The sequence below is a fragment of the Anas platyrhynchos genome, chromosome 2 (genome assembly GCF_047663525.1).
Source record: "Anas platyrhynchos isolate ZD024472 breed Pekin duck chromosome 2, IASCAAS_PekinDuck_T2T, whole genome shotgun sequence".
In the NCBI taxonomy this organism is placed as follows: Eukaryota; Metazoa; Chordata; class Aves; order Anseriformes; family Anatidae; genus Anas; species Anas platyrhynchos.
Window position 1 is genome coordinate 13,726,225 of NC_092588.1, and position 22,380 is coordinate 13,748,604.

At 41.9% G+C, this 22,380-nt stretch overlaps 1 protein-coding gene across 2 annotated transcripts; it reads right to left on the reverse strand.

Annotated features, from left to right (window-relative positions):
• Nucleotides 1–269: 269 nt before the first annotated feature.
• On the reverse strand, nucleotides 270–18,295 carry COLEC10 (collectin subfamily member 10). 2 transcript variants are annotated; one of them, XM_005017706.6, is made up of 6 exons: nucleotides 17,688–18,295; nucleotides 7,271–7,342; nucleotides 5,548–5,619; nucleotides 3,373–3,426; nucleotides 2,156–2,281; nucleotides 270–694 (listed from the first exon to the last, which is right to left on the reverse strand). In XM_005017706.6, the coding sequence occupies exons 1-6, from the start codon at nucleotides 17,833–17,835 to the stop codon at nucleotides 303–305; spliced, it is 864 nt and encodes a 287-aa protein (XP_005017763.1). In that variant the 5' UTR covers nucleotides 17,836–18,295; the 3' UTR covers nucleotides 270–302. The 2 variants fall into 2 exon arrangements, with proteins under 2 accessions (XP_005017763.1, XP_005017764.1); XM_005017707.6 differs by having other exon boundaries at nucleotides 2,156–2,251; nucleotides 17,688–18,286.
• Nucleotides 18,296–22,380: the final 4,085 nt, after the last annotated feature.

The window sequence follows — 22,380 nt, forward strand, 5'->3', positions numbered from 1 at the left end:
AGTGGGAAGCAGAGATAAGTGAGTCCTCCGCTGCATTAGTGAGATCATGTTCACCTCTGCATGCTCTAAATTTGCCCAACCACCCCAAATTACACTTAAAATTTAATTAAAAATTCACAGTTGGTGAATTGGAGACCTGAGCTGACTTTATGGTCACTGCCATCTAGCAGTAGTTATTTTTTAACCTGGTGAAGTGAAGGCTGGATCGAGACTTATCCCTCTTTGTCTGCTTTCCCTACAGCGGATGAATGAGGAGGGGTTACAGCATGTACAGAAGGTGCCAGATATCTTTAATGGCACATTTATTTTCTCTTCTTGAGGAATTCACAGATGAAGTAGATGGTGACTTGGCACTCAGAGTCATTCCACTCTCCTGTGCTGAGCATTTCCACACAGTCCTGGCTGCCAGTGGAGTCATGAGGCTCCCCGTCCTTCCAGTTACTGTAGTTCTGCAGCGGGCTGCTGTCTGCATACACAAACTGCCCTTCTTTTTCCATGTCGTTCATCCCAATGAAGGCTCGGAAGAGGCCGCTCGTGGAGATGTAGTCAGCAAGCAGCGCGTTGGTTGCCTCATCCTTAGGCATGGCAAGTGTTCCTCCTCTGTCCCTGCAGTGCATCAGGGCTTCTCTGTAATTCTTCTCTTCTTTGACAATGTAGTAGAATTTCTCATCTGTCTCCCTGATGCCTGCTATAACTAAAGGCAAAAAAAAAAATAAAATCATTCATGGCATTTCAGCAGCTATCAAAGGTGCTTCAATATGATGTTTTTTACATCAGAATTAATGAAAGGGAGAGAGGAAAAGCATTCCCACTACCGAAATTGTGATGAACAATGAGGACATGACCAGAGACTACTAGTGGGAGTGACAAGCACCATGCATGCACTAGGATGAGGGCTCTTCAGTCCTGACTGGCATTTGTCTCCTGTGACACTTTAGAACCAGACGTCCTTAAAGTAAATTTTACCAAATCGAGGCATGCTACATGGACAAATAGCAGTGTCTAACTCTGAATCACCCCTGTTGCTTTATTGACACCCCTGTCATTGCCATATTGCCATATTGTATGTTATAGATCGTGAAAGAGTGCCGTGGGATAGGAACACAGGGGTATGGATAGCTTCTGGGCCCTTTCCATGCAGAAGAAAGTCAATGTTACTGCTAAAATAATCCATTTTAAATACAGCTTGATATTCACAGCTGCTGTAGCCACCAAGGGGCATTGACTAGGAAGGAAACTGTGGCTGCTCAGCAGTTTTAAAAGGTAAATTTCTTAGGCAACACATATCCTGTAGCCAGAAGCATTCCTGGCTGACTGGCAGTTGATCTTGCTGTTGGAAATGGCCAGAGCTTTGGCCTGGGGCAAATAACACTTTCCCACACAACTCCAGAGTTAGTGCAGGTGCGGTTTAGCAGAGGACCACTCCTGGTATGGCCATTCAGTTTTGCAGGATTTAGTAATATAGATGAGAGCTGTGCCAGTTGGCCATAGAACAGTCTCAGACACATTTTAATTTACAGATATCAACTGAGGCCTAGAAGAGGTTGTGGAGCCTTCTCAAAATCTCTGCCATGCTGGGAAGATTTTTCTTCCTTTTAGTAGGGACATTTTTCACTGTTCCGCTGACAGCACTGCCTGCAAATGTGACTGTTTATAATCCATGTTTTTGGGGTGCTGGTGTCTGCCTTATTACAGGACAATGACACTCACAGTGAGGGAAAGCATGAGGAGAGTACCATGAATGCAGCCCTCCTCCACAGCAGCAGCAAGATCAAGAGGTTCCTAGTGCTTTTCCTGGCTCTTTGGACCAGGTCTGCACAAACTTTTTTCCTTTCATTGCCTGAGTGGCCACTGAGCCTGAGGATGAGCAGGATGACAGTGCAGAGGCAGTTAGCAAGCGGTGCCTGGTTCTTTTTGTGATTCTTTCAGTTGCGCTGTTGATCATTGCTGTATTGTATTTGCTTTTATTCATCAGCTGCTTGTATCCTTACAGGTGCAAGACTGCCTACTTTCTGTATGTTACTGCATTGCATCGCACAGTGAGCTCTCTGTCTTTGCCTGGATTCTGCCACAGAACAGTGGTAGAAGAATGGCAGTGACAAAAGTTATGAGAGCCAAATAAATCACAGCAAATACACAATATAACAACCCTTACCATTCTTTACAAACTTGATGGATGTGTTAAGCCGAGCAACGTTGATATTCAGTTGTCCAACAACTCTGCGGTATCTTCCACAGTCACAGACTGTGCCTGATGCAATGCAAAGGACAGAGGATTTATCTGTTCAGAAATACTTGTGTGTGTATACGTGTGTGTGTAGGGTCAGCCACAGCCCACCTTCAAACCTTCTGGAGCCTTTTAAACATGGGGATGGAACAGTTTGCCATCTTCCTTCCACCCATATCAGTGTAGGATTTACACATCCCCTGCCCCTCTCATCATCAATTCCATCTGGCTACCGAGAACTGGCTTGAAGTGTTGATCACATAGTGTCACATCTGAATGTCGAAGGTGTCCTTTGGCACCTCTGTATCCATAAACAGCACTGATTCCCTAGACTTCTAACAGAAACAACAGCATCACTGTTTTCTCAGTGAAAGAGTATTGTGTGGTGCTGGAAATACCTCGGTGGAAGGACCATGATACTGAACTGCTGCATACAGTTGTGGTACAGCAGAAATAGTTGATACCAACTCAAATAATCAGTCTGTCAAGTATTGAAGTCTCAGATATATTTTCTGTTGGTAAACTGAATTCTGGCTTAGTGTAGGTTTTGTTTATTCCTCTCTTATTGTCAGGAAGAAAACAATTTGCTGATGGTTTCCCATAAAGAGCCAGACTGATGCTGCCTATGAAATGTCTTATAAATGAACACATCTGAACATTCAAGGTGGGAAAACATTCAAGGTTATTAGGACAGAGAAGAACCTTCTGGGTCATCAAATCCAAATTCTTTTGTAAGCAATTGTGTTGCTTACAGGAGATCTGACAACAGATTGTGCTCTGTCTACAATCACATATATTTTTGTCCTTGTGATCCGATTAGGAAACTATTAAAGGACTTCATTCCTTTGGTATTCCAAAATTTTATTCTAGTTTCCAGTATAAAAATATTCCTGGCCTGTTTACATATTAGTTTTTATCTTATCAACCATTCTTTATTATTTTAGCTAACTTATCCCCATGTTGTGAATGTTTTTATATTCATAGCCATCAGTCATGTCCCTGCCCAATCCTCATTTTGCTAAACATAACTTTTTCAGCCTTTTGCTGTTTATTTCACCCATTCTCAAGTTTTTCCAGACAAACCAACCCTGAAAACAGAGACCCAGAAAACTCAACCATTCTTCAGAGAAGGATGAACAGCATACCTGCTTTTCCCTTTTTTCCAGACACCCCAATTAAGCCTTTGGCTCCTTTGTCACCTGAATAAAAAGGAAAATACATTTTCAGATCTCAGACAGTACATATGTCAGGGGAGTGTGTTTGAGAACCCTGTTTAATAATATATTAGTGGTGTGCTTCTGATAGGAAGCCCCGATGTACTGTACTGGCAGATGTACCCTACTGGTAGATGTACTGTACTGGCAGATGTGCCAAGGCAAACAAGCCGTGATTAATTCTGGGGAATGAAAATAAGGAGGACTCTTTAATAGCTAACTTACCGATAACACAGGCATCTTGAGTGCTGCTGGTTCCTGGTACTGCTTTAAATATAAACTGCCCAGAGTTTAGATCCCAAGAGGCTGAAAGCACTCAGAAAACCTGAGGGAGGTGAGACCTGGCCTCTCTCATTGCCTTGCAGGACACAGTCCTTTCCCGGGATCAGTAGTTTCATGTCAGAACAAGGGACCAGATGGGGCTGATGGTCGCTAAGCCACCGAATTCATGTGTGCAGCAGATTATATTTGCAGGCAGCAATTAGCACCTGCATGAAGTGAGGTCGGTAAGGAACAGTGTTTCATTTCAGGTGTAGTTCGTGGAAACAGGATTTATTTTCCTCCAGCTGCCTTCCCCTTGTACTGTGATTCACAGAAATGATTGTTATAAAATGAAATTGCTTCTCCAAATGCTATGCTAATAAAGGCAGGTGACCAGCATGTTTGTTTTTGTTTTCTTTTTTAAGTAATCTCAGCTGTAATTTGACAGCTGTCAAAACTCTTGGCTGTCCAGATCAAAAGCAGATGGACTATATCCGAAATTAGTGTCAGCTCTTCTTTTAAAAATTAAAACCTTCAGAAGCCAAATAATGTTAATACTTGCTCAACCTTGTTGAATGGCATGTTTTCCTGTGCTATTTATTTTATACGGTTGTATTATCGTTATTATTTTTAAACAGAAATCAGGAGCTGGCTGGCATTTTAATTAACATCGCTTGACAGCCTGCACACTAATATACTGAAATTTCAGGGTTGCTTCCTTAAGAACTTGAACGTTTAATGGTCAGTCTAAACAGTGACTTAGTGGCCTTTGCTTCTGCAAATAAAAAAAGGAATAGAGAAAAAAATCCACCTAGAAGGGAGCAATACATTATACAGTCAGGTTGACAGCTTGATTTAAAGGCTGAGAGCATTGGTTTACTTTCAGATAAACAGTTTTTGGATTCTTAAATTCTAGTCTCCTTTGGTGCTTGGAGACATCTTAGGAGATAGCTATCTGCGTCTTCAGTTGTCTAGGTACTTTTGAAAATTAATCCCTCAGGCCAAATTCTTTTGTTCTTCTCTGATAGTGCGGCTGGCTAGGGGCCATCAAGGGTTTATTAAAAAGCATTGGCTTGAGAAGCTCCCAGGAGAGCTTGTTCCACCCACTCACCCGCCTGTCTGGGCTGATGCTTTGGTTTAGAGACCACAGAGTTCCCCTTAGGATAGTGGATCCCTGCTGAGCTTTTGAGGCAGGTCTCCTCGTGGCAGAAGCAATATTTCTTCTTAAGTAGCTCTAAAAGAAAAGCCTGAGACTCTTTCCAGGCCGATAATTTCATGAAATGATTTTCCAAGTAGATTTGGAGTCTGCCTTGATTTGCAAGGAGTGGTTGTCCTGCGTTATGTAAGTGCTCTCTTAAAACTCCAAAAATCCTCCCCTTACCTGGCTGTCCTGGGCATCACTTGGTGACACCTTGCACACTAATGTGGATCACCAGGCGTGGCCTCCTGAGCACCAGCAGAGTATTGACTCAGGCCCTTCAGCATCTAAAGCAGAGGCACTGGTTCGGCTATCTCTTTCCAAGATCTCGGAAGATCTTGCTACTTCCTTCACAAGGGCCAGATTTTCTCCCTTTCTCTTTTATCATCTCAAAGGACTGGTTTCTTGACTCACATAGCAAATTATTTTTAGCCATGTAAGTGATATATTGCACATGGGAAAGAAAACTATTTCAGTTAGCTCTCATCACTGATCTTTATGCACAGTTTTCTCTGGAGACCACTGGTCACAGCAGGTATTTAATGTACCTCCATACCTGGAACTCACACAAAACACATATTTACCTTAAGGGGAAAAAAAAAAAAAAAAAAAAAAGGAAACAAGAAAGTTCCCAGACCAGGACTTACCCTTTCCACCAATAGGACCGATTTTCCCAAGCATTCCCTGGTCACCGACATCCCCCACAGTTCCTTTGTTTCCTGAGAGAAGAAATAGGATGAAAAAGGTATGGATGGTTCCTGTCCTTTCTTCCCCAAGATGCCCTTTACTGCTGCTCTTTTCCCCATGTGTGGCCCATCCAAATGTAAGGCATGGACACAAAAGGGCTGATGTGAATATACAGATGAACAGATTACAAGCTTTATGGTTTAACTTTTATTTAGAAAGTTTTATAAATGAAGCTTGCTTGTACCAGCCTGGGCTGCTGAGGTGTTTCTGTGAGCTGCAGGGTTACAGGTAGCTCCTCTCTTCTGTCAGGGAACAGCAAAGTGACTCCAATGCCAGAAACCAGCCTTTAAACAAGGCCCACAGTGGCTCCCTGCAGGCAGCGCAGGTTCAGATCGTTGCTACTGTGGGATACCTGCAGGGCACTGCAAGGCAACTTAGCAAAACTGCCTGTTCAGCTGCTCACAAACATCATATTTTTGTACAGAAAATACAAGCTAAAACTCCTAGTGAGTATTGATTTAACTTCATAGCCAACCTAGGCCATCAGCATGTTGCTTAGGAAGTGTTTCTCTGTTGATTTTTTCTCTACCCCAGACAAAAGCCTTGGGTTCGTTTGGGAGGTGAAGTACTCGGGCTTTGCTGGGAATCCTCCATCGAAGCAGGATTGCAAATAGGGAACTACTGGTTGTGCTGTGTGTGTTTTCCCAGTCGTTGGAGCACCGAAATAATGGGTGCCTTTTTGACTGATTGATAGTTTAAGTTCTAATTTCTAGAAGTCTCACTTTGCACACTGAAGTTAACATCACTAAGTCGTTTCTTAATTGGTTTGTTACCTGGTCTGCTTGAATCTTACCCGATCTTTTTTAAGGTAAGAAGCAAAGCCATATGAGTTCATTTAAAAACGAAGAAGGTTTTCATTATAACAGTAATAACAGGATGTTTGTAAAGATTCTATAAAGCTAGACACTTTTCTGATTAGACTTAAAATATTAGACCACTGTCAAGGAAGAAAGAACACAGATTGCATTATCATTAAACTTTAATGATACATTAAGCTTTTGAGTTAGGGTATGCAAACAAGGCTGACGCTATCACGTCTGGAGCCTCAGCGTGCTCTGCTGAGCTCGCTGTGAAGGTGTGGGACATGTTTAATGTGAGTCCTGACACTCCTTTGGCTCCTCGTTCTCAGCCCTGATGCTGCTTGCTCAGAGGAACTTTTTTTCTCAGTTTGGTTTTCTGCAGAATGGGGACAGCTGAGACTGAATTTTGTTGAGCATCCTGATGTATTGCCAGGAAGTAACTCTCAAAATTCAGTTACACCTAAAGGATAATTTCAGTAAGAGAACAGTAATCCTTCTGGTTGTACGTACGATTTAGGTAGTTTTCAGTCTTCTGTACCACACTTATGGTTGTCACTTGGGAGATCAGCAGTAAATGTGCTGATTTATTACATGAAATTTACTTTGGATTTATTGCCAGGTGTAGCTTCAGTATCTATTGGCATGAATTGCACCAAACTCTCAGAGCATTGTTAGGTTCCCTGATTAATATTTGACAGGCATTGTGAAATCCACTGGGGTGAGAGGAATGAAAAGCATTAAACAACACTGATGATATGCACCAGTACAGTTGTGTATGTTGATAGTCATATACCAGTAATAGCCAACAAACCGACATAAATACCTTTAGGTCCTTTTGGTCCAACTTTTCCTTGTTTGCCCACTTCTCCTCTATCTCCTTTTTCACCTTCATCCCCTTCCAGAAACATAAAATAAACCATCATGGGACATTTAACTCAGTGCAGTAAGAACAGGTATACATTCTCAGAAAGTAAAGTTCACTGTCAATTTTTTTCCTACTGATTTCTTTTTATTTCACATTGAGGGCACAGTAGCCATGGGATAAATTTCCAAAGAAAAGCCGATGAATCTGACCATTAGGAAAAGCTAAAAATTTTACCTTTGGGGGAATCTGTTCCAACATAAGGATTATACACCAACTCTAATTCTTATCCTTTAAATGCTATTAGTTACAAAGCAGATAAATAAGTGAATTGAATTTATTCAATAGATAAATATTGGAAAACCTGAGCACACCAGGGAGAAATGCCAAGGGAGACAATGGAATTTATTAATTGTTCCTAGTGACTCTGAGTTCAAGGTATGCAGATGTTATAGAAACAAGAGGATTATAAATGTGTTGCAATAGATCTTAGCATAGAGCTTAGCACTTAGTGTGGCAGAAGTCTTGCCTTCAGTTTTTGACAGGTGGCATGTGTTAACATAACAAATGTCTTCTGCAATTACTCCAATACTTTATTTTGAATTAGTCATTCCCAGAGTATCTGGAGGAAGTAAATTCATTGCATTCATTAGAGTAGTGCAGAGATTTCCCCAAATGAGATCAAGGTCCTATTACACAGGTTACTGCCCATAAGTATAGTAAGAGACAGCCTCTCACTGAGCAGCTTACAGTTTGAAAGAGCAAGACAGCGATTAGTAATGGGAAAGAAGTGTTATCTCTTTCCTCAGGAAAGAAGCTGCACAGAATTTCATTTGAGATTATGCAGCAAAACAGAAAACCAGAGGTACAGCAGATTATTTTTTCTATTTATTAATTTTGATCCAAAACCTGAGGAGATTTTTCCACTTTTTTATTATTATTTTTTTTTTCTATTTTTTTACAACTGTTGGGGGGACACCTGCACCCTCCTGCAGCAAAAGACCAGCACTGAATACAGACAGCCTTCCAAAATTCCTCGTCTGTTCCCTACCATTGTCCCATTGTCTGCAAGACAAGAAGAAGGACAGAGAGAAGGACAGAAGAACAGCATTACATGACAAGACCGGTAACCCGTCTCACCAAGGATGTTGTCTCCAGCCCTGGCAGAAAGTGTTCAGGGTGTGCTGAGGGTGACTGCTCCCCATGAGCAATGGTTGGAGGGCTCACCTGACCCAAGGACCGCATCCAGGCAACTTGTGAGAGCCACTTCTTATTCTACCCTGCATGGATTACTCTCAAGCCTTTTAAACACAGTTAGATTTTTGGTTCCTACAATATCCTGTAGCAAAGAGGTCAATGATTTAATGTGCTGTGAAGTAGCTTCCCATGGTTGCTTTCAGATCGACTGTTTCTTTGGGTGTCCTCACTGTTTTGTGAAAAAAAGCTACCCACTCATTATTTACCTCCTTCTACTTATAGCCAAGACATAGCATATCATGGGGTGTCTCATGGGGTGATGAGAGATGAGAAATGGGGCACATTAACTGCAGCATAAAAATGTAGCAGGGGGTCCTCTGGCATGTGTGTGTGTGCCACAAAATCTGTAGTGTTGGGGCTTCCTTGTGGGGGGCAGACTCACCCCATCAGTCAGGATACCCTTGGGGATGGTCGTCAGCGATTCAAACTGAGAATGATAAAAGGCTGAAATTCAGTCTGAGTGGAAGGAGAAAGCATTTGTTAGAGGGAGAGACAAGCAAAAACCTGACGTGTGTGCTGGTTCACTCAGGCACTTTGTTTTTAATTCCAGCTGCCTCAGGACAAAATAGGAAAGGAAAAGACTGTAACCAGCCAGAAGTAGAAGTTTTAAACATCTTTTTATTCTCACTGGTTCTTCAAAGTTACTTGATAAGTCAGTATGTATTTCCAAAAGCCAAGCTTCTTAAAATCCTGATAAAGCTTTGGGTCTTAACCTCAAGCTGATGGAAGGATGCCTGCTTGTACTGGGTACTTGTCTGGGGGTCATCAGACAGCAGAGCCGGAGAATTTGCAGTTTAATTTTGCTGTTGACCTCAGTGCTAACATCATTTATGACTGAGAAATGAAGCAATTGTCCTTTCTAAACCCACCTGTGAAACTCTTCAGAAAACTGTAAGAATCACTTTGCAGTAGGGCAGAAATTCAGAAAAGATTCCCAGAGGTTGGCAAGGAGCTTGTAAAATGAAATTCAAGGAAAAGGTTAAGAGCTGATATGTTCACGGTCTGCAAACCCATGCAGGAGAGGAAATGTGTGATAACAGAAAGGAATCAGGGTGCGATTAAAAGTCTGGAAAAGCTGTATGAGTTCTGCCTAGAAATGTGGCATGGGGTTATTTAACAAATGGGCCACGCTGTCCAGCAGGGAAGGGAGACTTAGGAGCCTCTTCACTTCCAGCCTTTACCTGTGCAATGAATTTCCATGTGCAAGAGATGCTGTAATGCTGGGTTTGGTGTAGAAACAGCTGAGGGAGTTGCTTTGGGCTGTGTCATGCAGGAGAGCAGGTGAGATTCCTGCTGACCTCCCTATCCAGGGGACTACCTGTCACCCTCACCACCCAGTCACCTTCTCTGTGTCTTGTGGACCGCTCTGTTGGGTTAAGGCTCTAGCGAGGCTGCTGTTCTCAAAGCATTGCTTAGGCACTTAATCTTAGAAATAGAATCCTGGAAAGAAAGTCAATAGACCAGCAGAGAAGCTGTGATTACTCCCCAGAGGTATTTTCTTCCAATCTCAGTTACAACATTTAGAGCCACTAAAAGATGCAGTGGGTTTTTCTCAGACTTTGGACAGGTGGGGCTGCCAGAGATGAAGCTAGTGTATGGGGCATTAGACTCATGGCTCAGAGCCGACAGGTGAAAAAAATAAAAGGTATGGGAAAGTTTGTTCTGGAGATTTTGAGGAATTAGGAGGTGTCTCAACTTTTATTGCTAACATCTCCTGTATAGTCCCAGTTAATGCTCAAACCATCTAAAAACCTAAAGGACAGGGAAGGAAGATCTATCACCTGTTTCATCTTGGCATAAAGCAGCCTACCATTTCCTGCCTTATTTCCATTACCTGGGAAAATGAGAATAATGCTAATTTGCCTATCTGCAAGAGGAGAAGGGAAATCCTGCTTTTCTCCCAGTATCACATCTGAGAATGGATAGGCTGTTGCAAAGCAAGGGTAGAAGCCAACAGCATTAATTAGTTGTACCCTTTCATTGTTAATCTAATACTGGATTGATCCCAGTGCTTGGAAAAATGGTGTTATAATTATAAATCCATTGTGCCTGCCTTTAGCTGTTGCGTGCAGTGATCATAAATTTTGGCAAGCAATGTGAACTCTTGAGTTATGCTCCCCCCTCGTGGTGTTACCGTGATTTGCAACGAGGTAGGAGGGAGTGTGAAAGGTTGTTTTGGACAGGAGATGAGTTGGCTTTCTGTCTAATTTATAATAAGCATCTCTCCTTTTCTTCTGGGACCTCATATAGATGGGGCATCCCCCTGTACCAGCCACTTCTTTTGTAGTCTGACAGAAAGGGAAATCTAACTTCTGGTTGTGTTCTGGAGTGAGTTTTTGAATTTTTGTACCACTGTGCTTTATGCTACATGAATTGTCTTACAGAAATAAATAAAATCTGATCCTGACCTCATATGCCTGATATGGTTGTGGATGAAGCACTGGGAGCCAGTAGCTGAAGCATAGCCATTTCTCTACCTGTTCATATTCCTGCAAGCTGATTCACTTCTTCTGTGTGACAGATTTAAATTATCAGAATATTTAAGTTAATACATGAAACAATAAGATGCTAGACTCTTCCAGCTTGGGACTGTGCAAGACAGAACAAAAGAGGAAATGATAAGCAGTAAATGGCTTCTGCAGCCATTAGAAAACTGTAACTGTAATTGAGCGAGAGAAAGCCCAGTCCTTTCTTCTCCTATAAACAAGCTCAGGGAAATGCTGAAGGTCTAATAATCAGCAGGATTTTTAGGCAGTTGAAAGGATCTCTGCCTCTTTAGAAGTTTCACTGAACAATGCAATGTTGAGAGGTTACATTTGGTAAGAATGCAATTAGCAAGAATTTACTGACCTTCGGGTGATTTATATTTCCTTCCTCAGCCTTTTGTTGGCAGTTTATCTGGTTTGTATTCATGAGCGGAGGAAGTTTTCAGGTTAAATTGTTCACATATGTTTAGTGGCTCCCCAAGCCTCACGATCGGGGGCTGACCCCGGATCTTGGAGAATCACACTGTAATCCCCAGGGATTGCAGAGGCCACGCTTATCTGGAGATGCAGCCCTAATCTGGGCGAGAGCAGATCTGCAGGCTGTGTGGGGTCTAAAGCTGGGAGGGGTCTTCTAACAGGGTTTAGGCATGTTTTTCTCCAGGAACACTTAGTAACCAGCCTCTTCACTCACAGCTCTGATGAGACACCCTGGCTCCACACAGGGTTTTACTGAGACATCTCTCCAGGTGTTCTGACAAGCCATGGCCTCAGGTCAGCTGCAATTCCTGTCTCCTGACCAAAAATACTCCATAAATGTTAATGTTTCTTAAGCCTCTCCTTTACAGTGAATCAATTAAATGCTTCCTCTGAAGAAAAAGAAGGACAAAGCCTATTCTCAGTAGAGCCCTCCCAACAGTCCCAGGTTCAGCTCCCTTAGCCTGCAGGCTCAGCATGCTTCACAGCCCCGGGTACCTTCCTCCACGATCCCTGGGCATGCCCCCCATTTCAGCTGATAGAAGCTCTGCCTTTGGTGGGCTAAAGCACAGTTCTCCTCCTACATCAGATAGTCTGAACAGAAAAAAGGACACACCATGTACAGTCTGCAGCCTACTGACTCTGAGCCTTTGCAGCACTTGGATGCGTACTCTCTCTGTTGAGAAGTTTGGTCACCAGAGGGAGTCGCAGACTCCAAGAAACAAATAAATAAATAAATAACCAACACCAAAACAGTTTGTCTTTCCATTGTACAAGCATGTCACAGTTACGTCAATGGAAAGACTGAAGATTTCCTCTAATTTCACTTTCGTTGTCTTTTAGACACTTAGCAAATTTCCCGTAGCTGAGGGGGTTCTTGTTTCCAAGCTGCATGCGATTAGTGAGGACATGATTTCTTGTCCTGCCCTGGAGTAAAATGATATAATCTGGCTGGAATCGATCTGACGTGATGTGCCCTTCCCTGTCTTTCCTCCTCCTGTCTGACCTCAGCACTGACTTGTGTACTTCTGTCCCAATTTGGGTGATTTTGAGCACTCTTCTGACCCTGTGTTTAATGAATTATTGGAATGAAGAGGGAAATACCAGTAAGGCAAATAAAAGTGCACATTTTTAATAAGCTGGAGGACTCTGATGAATATACAGCCGAGCCAGTGCAAGGTGAAGGTAAGATCATGCAGTCTGAATGGTGGAAGAAAAAGATATTGGGCCTCCCCTTTTGGAGAAAAAAAACCAACAGATCAGTCCAGCTGTAGTGTGTAACTTCACCCATAGCCTCTCTTCCAAGTGCCCTGCAGGGAACATGCAAGGCTCCACAGGTTGCATTATGAGAATAGAAGTGTTTTGCTCACAATTTCTTGGTTACTCTTTTCTTTACCCAGCTCCAAGTTAGACAGCAGGGCCCCAGTCACCTTCCCGGGTGAAATGGAAAGAATCTTCAGGAATAAATTGGATTATCTGCTCACTTTTCTGCTTTCCACTTATAAGGAGATATTGTCTTCACTAGAAATACCCACTTCTACTGCATTGCATGAGCCACACTCAGACCCTCACTTGGTTCTGTGAAGCTCCGCTTATCTGGATTACTTGGAAGTGTGGGCCTTTGTGCACAGATGGGACATATATTGTGTCTTTAATAACACAGAAATAATTTAAATTGTTTCTGATTCATCTTTCACTTGATCTGTCCCAATTTAAGCTTCTCCACCTGATCCCTTGCCATTATGATGTGATCTCAAAGACCCATGGGTTACGGTGATTTGGGTGAGGAATCAAACCAACATGAATAAGAAATACAGACCTGATATCTTCTGAATTTGTATTTAAGTGCCCACATATATGCTTTATAACTCAGGCTGATAAACATCAGAAACTTAACATGTGCTAAAATACATGAAGGCTAAAATTCATGACAAAATAGAATTATGTGTTGATTATAAAGGGCTCTTCAGATCAAATGTGAGGTGCTAAGAGGGAAGCTTAGTTGTAGGTTTGAACAGTCTATAGGATGTGGTAAGGCACTTTATATTTTCGGAAGAAAATGTGGATAGCAGCATATCTGGTTTCTGAGAGAGTTTTAGATTTTCCAGGAGTGGAATTGCGTAAGCGCAATTAAAGCTGAGAGATGGACAGCTATACTGGAGACCACAGTAAATGCTATTTTGAGGAGCCAGCCAAAGTCATAGAGTTTATAAACATCATTTGTCAGCAATAATAGTAAGGAAATGCTTTCCATCTGAATTGCTATGGGAAACTCCCAATACTCTTCAGATTTCATCTCATTCCAGTTTCTCAACCTGGGCCTGATTCAAGGCCTTTGAAGTTCCTGTGTCTGGATTTCAAAGGAAGTGATCTGGGACCTGATAGCAAGATAGCAAGACAGCAAAATCTGGAGTCAATGCTCAGACACTCCCCCAAATTCATGTGAAATCAGCTCGAGCCTTGCTCTGCACTTCTGCAATGCCAGCCTTATTCTTCTCCCCCTGCTCAAGCTTTTGTTAGGAGTTTAGTCATCAAAGTTTTGGGCTCTCAGTTTATTTCTGCCCTCATGTTGTTGCTTATTGATTTACTCAGGCTGGAGCATGGATTGACAGCTGGTGCTTTTCCTCTCACAGTGTTTGCTGCTGCCTTCCCATAGTTTCTGGTTCCTCTCTCGGGATCAGCATCCCCCAGCCTATTTCCAGGCTTGGAAGGGTTGAAAGTACGCAATGGGGCCATAACTAATGTTTCTAGTCAAAACACTTGGCTACCCTGGGAAATTCATTGCATTATTTATGCTAGATCTGGTTCTGTTTGTACCCAAGAAGTTAATGGAGTACAGAATTTGGTTTTTACTGTCCTAGTTAGCCAGCTGTGGATAAGCATTACCTAAACTAAATTTTCAGAAGTACTTCACCAAATCAGCCCAGCTAAATCCAATTTCTTCTTAAATGTCTCATGTCAAACACCAAAAATCACTAGTTACAAATGCTGGACACATATATGGGTCCAAAGCATGAATTTGCTTCTTTTTCAGTATTTCAATAAGGGTCACAGAAAATGCTTCTCAGATTTCTATTTTTAACTTCTATACAAGACAATTTGCCATGTACCTAAAAAGCTTTCTCAAGGAGCCAGGACAAGACAGCCATTGCACCAGGGTTCATTAAAAAATTCCCCTCTTTTTGAGAAGTGACCTGAGCATTGCATAGAAAGGGAAACTGGGAGAGGAGGGCCAGCTTTTGCTTTTCTCTTTTACATTTGTGAAAATTTGCAAAATTTCTTTGCATAATTCTTTAAAAATAGACCTCAACATTCATTTTCTTGCATCAGGAAAGGAAAAGCAGCAGATAGATGGAGGGGTTTGTGATCCGGTTTGGATCGCAAATAACCACCAGGGGTCAGGCTGAAACCCCTATTCATTTCTAAATGCTGAACAGTTTAACTCAGGCAGACTTTCATCATAGCAACTGAAAGTGCAAAAGACTTACAGGATGTCTGCTGTCTTTCTCCTGTTCCTATGAGATTGTGTCCTTCCAGAGTATTTTCTAGCTCTTCATGTTCTGTGGTTCTGCTGACACACTTTGGGAGACTGCTGGGTCTGTCACAACTGGTTCGAAGACTTCCCTGGTGATCAGCCTGGAATTACCCTTTCTTTTCATCCCATCACTTCTATCATACCTCTCTTGTGACCTCTCAGGTCAGAGCATAAACAAGGCTATATTTTTGAAGGGGAAGAGCTTGGCTTACACAAATTATCTGGAAAAGTTACGAGTAGTTGGTACAAGCAATGACACCGATGACTCTGAACAGGTGGTCTTTGGAGTGAACATGCAGGAAGGTCAAGTGCTTGCTCCTGTATTAACTATGAATGCCTAAATGATGAAGTGAGTACTGCAGCCTTCAACAGTGCAGGAACGTAAGGGTTCATCCTCTCTCCTCCCTTAGCCTCCTCTCCGTGGTGCTGTGTGATGGGAAGAGCAGCATTGCTGCTGTGTGGTACCAAGGCCGATCCCACTTGTGGCCCACAGAGTGGATCTATCCCACAAGGAAGTTTGTGCCACCACAGCTTTGCAAAACTATTTAATATCTTTGAATTCCTTGCACATCTCGGTGCTTGGTCCCGTAAGATCCTCAATGTATCCCATTAATGTCTGGATGGAGGGATGAAGTTGCCACAACAGGAATCTGGCTTGTGGTGGTGGGAAGATACTGTGGGAGCCCAGCACCTCTGGCCTCTGACTTGTGACACCACCATAGCTGTGACACCACCGAGCAAACGGGAGGTGAGGGGGAGGAACTTGTGCAGTGTGGGTCAAAACCTGTATCTGGGAGAATGTTTGACAAAAGGGCACAACAAATGTAGCACAGAAAATAAACCTTACAGCAATGGAAGTCTGAGCCTTGTCCATTGTCAGGGTTAAAGTCTGGGCAGCGAAGTGTTGCCTGTAGCTGTTGTGTGGTCCTAGGCTGGGGACTGTGCTCTGAGTCTTTAGACAAAAGATGGATAGAGGAAAACTGGCAGCAGGACAGACTGGCTTCTGCCATATTAGGCCAGCAAACTTCATCACTAACTGCAAGAGATGCCTGAGGAGTAGCAGAGTAGTTCACACACCCAGCCAGCTCTGTCTTTAGTTGCCCAGCTCTTCAGCTTATAACTGCCCTGGATAAGCTCAGATCTGGTAGGACCTGAAATCAGGCTATAGGATCGTATCATGTAAACTGCAAAACGTATTTGATGACCTGCAATGGATTTGAGCCAGTAACTTGGAGCTCATTTACACTCCTTTTACCAATCATGGATCTTGGCTATGGTAATCTAATTTTACAGTAGAAGTGAGGACCCTGCCAACACTTTTGGCTCCTCCATTGCAGCATCAGCCAGGGGGCAGTAGGACTGGAAATGGATATATACTGACTTTCTCAGTACCGCACTTGCAAAGAATCATGATATCTAACCTTTAAGTGCTCCCTGTCCCAGATAGACCACAGAAACCACCTGGAGTCCCAACTACTCTCACGTTGTCACAAGACCACCTCATTAGCCTCATGACTTGTTAAACACAATTCTGTCAAACTTTGTTCTCCAGCCTGCCATTATTCATGTACTAACTAAACAAACTCCCACTAGCTCCCCTGGGAATCATTACATCTCTCTACATTTATGCTGTGGCAGCAAAAGTTTAAGCTTGGTTTGTAATCATAAAGAAATTAATTTGCTGATTAAAAATGGTCCTTTAAGCAACATGCATTTGAATAATCCATCATAAAAACAAATGAGTCTGGAGCAATGCTTTAGACTTGATAATCTTTTTTCTGCTTAAAATTTAAATCAGTTGCAATTTTTTTTCCTCTCAATCCGTAGCCTATAGAAAAATACAATGAATTACTAAAAAGAAAGCAATAGTTCGAACCGCAGTAGCCATGGTGTGGAATATAGATTTTAGATCTCTCATTGCAAGACAGATTTGTATGTCATGGTCCTAATTTTTGGCTGAGGTACCCTCCAGGCAATTCCATTGACATTAGTTATGTTACCCAAAAAGTAAGTTAATGCAGAAAATTTGGTTTCAGATATTTGCAAAGAATTTTGAAGACAAAAGAACAGCACATGCGAGAGCTGATCTAATTCTTGTTGAGGTCTGCAGTGAAGGTGCTGTTTAATTCAACAGGAGCTTCTGTATCAGGTCTGATGAATGCAGCAGAACTCTGTTTACAGGTAAGCATTTGGCAATGATGTCAATACAATCATTTTAGACATTGCATTTCTCTCTCTACCTATATGCAAAGTGAACCATCAACAGTTCAAAATAGGTGCTTACTTTCAGACAAAGTTCCTCAATTTATGGCTGATACCTGTACCGGCTATGTGATGAATACAAGAAGTAAGAGAAGATTTATGTGGCTGCAGAAAGGTGCAAAAGGACAACTTTAATTTATATGAGAATATGCAAGACAATTCCTGAAACTAAAGAAAAGCAAATTAAAATCTCCTTGCTTCATCACTTTCCCCCACTACAGTTTCACTTTTCTAGACATTTGTACAGTCTGCAGTAATTTAGATCTTTCATCCCCAGCCTGTGCCACAAGCGTTCCACATCTATTTTAAAAAAATCAGCCTTTATCAGTACTGGTCTCAACATTAGTAACCTCATATTCCTCACCTTTTGGTCCAGGTAAAATTGTGTGTGTCGAGCAGATATCTGTTGTAGGTCGATTGTCAACATCAAAACCAAAAATCTGAACTTGGAAGATGAAAAGCACTACTAGGGTCCCGCATTTCCTTAGCTGTTGTTCTTTCTTGCAGCTCATCCTTGTAGCTTCTCAGGAAATGCCTTTCGTTGTTACAGTCTTAACAAATGCAGCTGATTCAAAAATAAATGCTCCGCTAACTGAAGCAGTGCAAAGATTGGGAGCTACATGCACGAACAGCTAAATAAAGTGAAGAAAGGAGTTTGACGATGCTGTAGTTATTTCTGTCCTGCACATTATCCAGGATATTTATTTAACACTGACAGCTGTTTATTCCAATTTATCTCTTATCTGTGAGATGTTTAGCTGCTTTTGCCATGGAAAATTTCTTCAATATATGGGGATAATCTCTTTTGTCATTTTTTTTTTTTTCCTTTCCCTGCTGATTCTTCATGCCCAGCTTTTCACTTACTCAAGAGACAAAAGACTGTGGTATTGTATCCAAGTGAGTACTAATTAGTTATAGGATACTTGTGGCTGGTTCTGTTCTGGAAGAGTAACTCAGACTCCTTGTAATGTGTAGAGACTACCACAAGAGCTTTTCTCCAAGGAGACCTTTTGTGACAAGGGACTAGTTGCCAGTCTGCTGTGGGTGGAAGTCACTGGTGTGATTTCCTTTTGGATGCCATCTACCGAAAGCCCCCATAGTGGAGGACGAAAAGTTGATTTTACCAATGGTTGCTTGAGCCAGAAACCCACAAATGATGGTTTTGTGCTTACAGATTTTTCCACAATGGTTGGTTCAAGCCCAAATTATTTTAGTAGGCACAGCACAGAAGGACAAACTTCAGGATTAAAGCCAAAGTAGCACGAGGTTAAATGACTGCAGAACATCCTTTCATACCACCTTTTTCCTCTACTTTCTAGCAGGCAGAGACGATATATCAGGACAGTGATACAGCACAGGCCCCAAGGTAGCATGCAGCACCGCTATACATCCTCTTGGAAGGAACTGTGACAGCTATCCATCTGTATGCTTTTTCCATTCCTAGAAAAACCTCTGGCTTTCTCTTATGGAGAACATAGTAACCAGGGACGGCAGATTATTCTAGGAAGCCAGGCAGTAAAGAGAGGGGAGATGGGTATTTATAATCTTTCCAGGAATTTCGCTAACTTCTGGCTTCTTACACAACAAAGGAGACAGCTACTCAAAAAGCTGAGCAACTCTGTTGAACTGCCTATTGAGTGAGGGCACATTTGCTTTCTATTTTCAAAAAATATGTTTCCTATAATAATAGCTTTTGAGGTGCTCTCCTTGTTATTTAAGAGTATCAGTTCCTTAGCATCACAATGTTTTAGTCTTCCAGTAGACAGAAAAAGTAGCAGCAGGGATGTAAAAGTGGATGCCTTTTCTTAAAGGTATTGCAGAAAGGCTTTGATTTCAAGCTTTCATATGGGATAAACTGTTGGCCAAAGCCCCAAGAGGGGTCAGGAGACTCCTCTCCCTCTTTCTTTCTAGCCTGGTCACAGACTGTCCCATTTTTCAAAACACTGTTCTTTTTTGTTAAACTGTATGCAGTACTTTTCAGAAATAAACAGTGGTCTCAGTGCTAAAGAATGTTATCTAACTAACACCTTCAAATGTGGCCTTGATAACAGATACACCACAGCTAGAGGGGGAGGAAAGCAAAAGCTGGGATTAGAGATGGATACAGTTTTACCAGGAATAAACTTGTTCCTCTGTGATTTGCGTTGGGCACTGTGCCTCCGACTTGTACACTGTAAATCTGTTTTATTTATCTTTTTCTTCTCTTCACTTTCCATTTTGTGAGCAGAAGGTCAATGTAAGAGCAAGAATAGAGAGCGTAGGAGTGGGAAGTTAGTGTACTTAGCTTTGGAGGAGGCATTTGGGGAAATGTTGCCAAAGTGACGTGAATGATGCTATCTGCTCCAATATACTCAGAGACTTGCAGTGAGTTCTTTGTTATTTATCAGTGATAAAAGGGGGTAAGTGTAAGTGAGACAGGAATCCATTTGTTTAACCAGTTAAGTTACTGACTGGGACAAAGCAGACAATGTTTTTGAATACTGCTATTACGATCATTTTCAAATGTTCTCATTCCACATTAGAAATGAAATCAAAACCCTACAATTTTTTTTCCTCCAATAAAAGTCACAAAACCCCTAAACACACAGTGAGAAACAGAGCTTAATATATCCAAGAGCTTGGTAATGACGCCACTTACTCAAAATGTAAGAGATCCAGATTCAAATGCTTTCTCTGCCTAACTCAAACCAGAGTTTGCAATGCAGCCTTAAGGTTATCTTGTTATTACAGGGCTTTTTGTTAATCAGTTACGTCTTCTTGTATGTTCGACCAGAAATCCCATCCTGGGGCTAGAAAATCTTCCTTAACAGGAAATCCATCACAACAGATATAGTAGAACAAAAATTTTGGGTTTTGGTGGATCAGTATTTATCAAATCAGGTTCATTGAAAAATCCTCAAGCAACTTCACTGCTGATGGAGATTTAATGAGGCACATTGCCTATTGTGCATGTTAATTCTTATTGAATCGGGCTTAGAGAAATGTCTGTAGGCAAGGGAGAAAAACAAGCTAAGCAGTGTTGTCCAGACATAAAAGACATAAAACAAACATTTCCTAAGGCGTGAATGTTCTACAAGGAAACCACCAGAAGACAAAAAAGGAAAATCCTGAAATATTCTGTTGCTTTGAGCTGAGCAGTAGTCAGGTAACCTTCCTGTAGTATTAATCCTACTCAGAGCCCAGGCACTTCCTTGGTCATTGGTATTACCTTCACTTGGTTATGCACACGTTAGTAGTTAAATGACAAGGAGTAAGTCATAAATGATAAGGAGTACAGACAACATCCTAAAATGGTGCTCATCAGAAGGTGGCCAGTTCTACAGCCAATTTAAATTATTCATAGATTCCCAGACTCTGTGGGTGAACTCCAGGTTAACACATCCTGTCCATTACCATGGACTGATTCAGACAGTGATGCTGAGAATCTCCTGGCATCCTTTCTAAACCAAATTTAGTATTACGGAGAACTTTTGTTTCCTGTACCTCAGTATACGTAATAAACCTGGGGGCATCTGAAGTAAAAGAAAGAAGGGAAAGTATTTCTTTGCTTTGGGTTCCTACACGGCTTTCTATTCTCATGGTATAACAGATCATGATGATTTGGAGTGTATCAGGATGTCATAATGGATACATCAATCATCATGGCAAAGCTTAGAGAGAATGGAAGAGGGAAAGTGGTACTGTGTGGTTTGCCAAGTGGAGGCAGGAAAGTAAACCTAAGGGTGTTTTGTAAAATGTCATTTTTGGTTTTGACACCATGCACTGTCTGCTCAAGCCTGTAAACACAAGGCTCCACCAGTGTTATTTCTCTGAGTAAGATATAAGCAATGACTAGACCTTAATATGCCCCAAATAGCTGCCAAAAAAAGAACTGAACAAGGACAAACAATCTCCAAAATCTCCTTGTTTCTACATTCAGTAAACAGCATTCATAGGACTCTAATGATATTAGGATTTTTTTTTCTTAAATACTTAAGGGGCAGCCCAGCAGTGTAGGAATAGATGTTCCCCTCTCAGCTGTGATCTCCTTGGCTTCCCTACAGAGTTTGACTCTGTTGAGTTTGGTACCTTGACAGATGATCTTGAATGTTCCCAGGTCTGACTCGGGGATGGCAGATTTGGAGTAACTTAGGTCGGCTTTAGAGCTGACAACCCCTTTTGGGGTTATTCCTACCTCTCCTTTCACCCTTTTATCCCCTCCTAGATTCTTCTTTTAGCCCTTAAACAGAAAAAGTGACCAGATTCCAGCTGGAAGTGTGTGCTGTGAGGCTGGAGGGATATGGAGAGAGCTGGTGCTCAGGGAGCAGAAGGGCGGCAGGTCAGTACTGAGATCTCAGCAGGAGCTTGGGCTGCAGACCATAAATTCAGAGAGCTGCTGGACTCTTTATGAGATGTCCTACTGAACAGACACTGTACCCTGTTTGTTAAACCTACCTCAATTGTGTGTGACTTCTGCTCACTCAGGTAGCACTGCAATGCAACTTCATGTTTCTAGCTTTTGCACTTTACTAGAATTTACTGGCTCATAGTGAACAAGTCATAAACGCTTTCTTTGTGAAGGCTTCTCTGACAGTCAGTCTGCTGGCTTTTAATTCTACTGAAGATGCCTTTGACTTTACTCACATGGCATCAGATTTCCCGAGAAGCCTGAGACAGATACCTATTGTTATTTTCCATGCAATCACTCAGAGAAGCTGTTCAAAATAGTAAGGCGCTCAGATATGCGTTCACAGATGTGATAGAAAGTGAAATACTCCGTGTGGTTTGTAATTCTGTTTATCTAAGTGCAGCCTCTTCCTGTGTCAGAACAGATTTCTGCAAACAAGAGGGCAATGATTCAGTTCCAGGGGAAGACTGACAAAATAAACCCCAGCTTCTGCTGACCTGATGTAGTGCTGAACAGTGTCCTACCCTGGGAAAATATTTCCTGCTTTATTTTCATAAATATTTATGTAATTCCTTCTGGGAAATATGGCTTCTTCAGAAAACTGAACATGCTGCTCCCTGACAGAAATTTAACTATTTGTTTACACATGAGAGATTATGGGCATTTAACC

Coding starts and splice junctions, on each gene's coding strand:
- COLEC10 (XM_005017706.6), bottom strand. CDS start 17,835: ATGAGCTGCAAGAAAGAACAACAGCTAAGGAAATGCGGGACCCTAGTA. Junction 5,620..7,270: donor TGGACCAAAAGGACCTAAAG/GTATTTATGTCG, acceptor TTCTTCTCTCAG/GAAACAAAGGAACTGTGGGG. Junction 3,427..5,547: donor CGGTCCTATTGGTGGAAAGG/GTAAGTCCTGGT, acceptor CTTTTTATTCAG/GTGACAAAGGAGCCAAAGGC.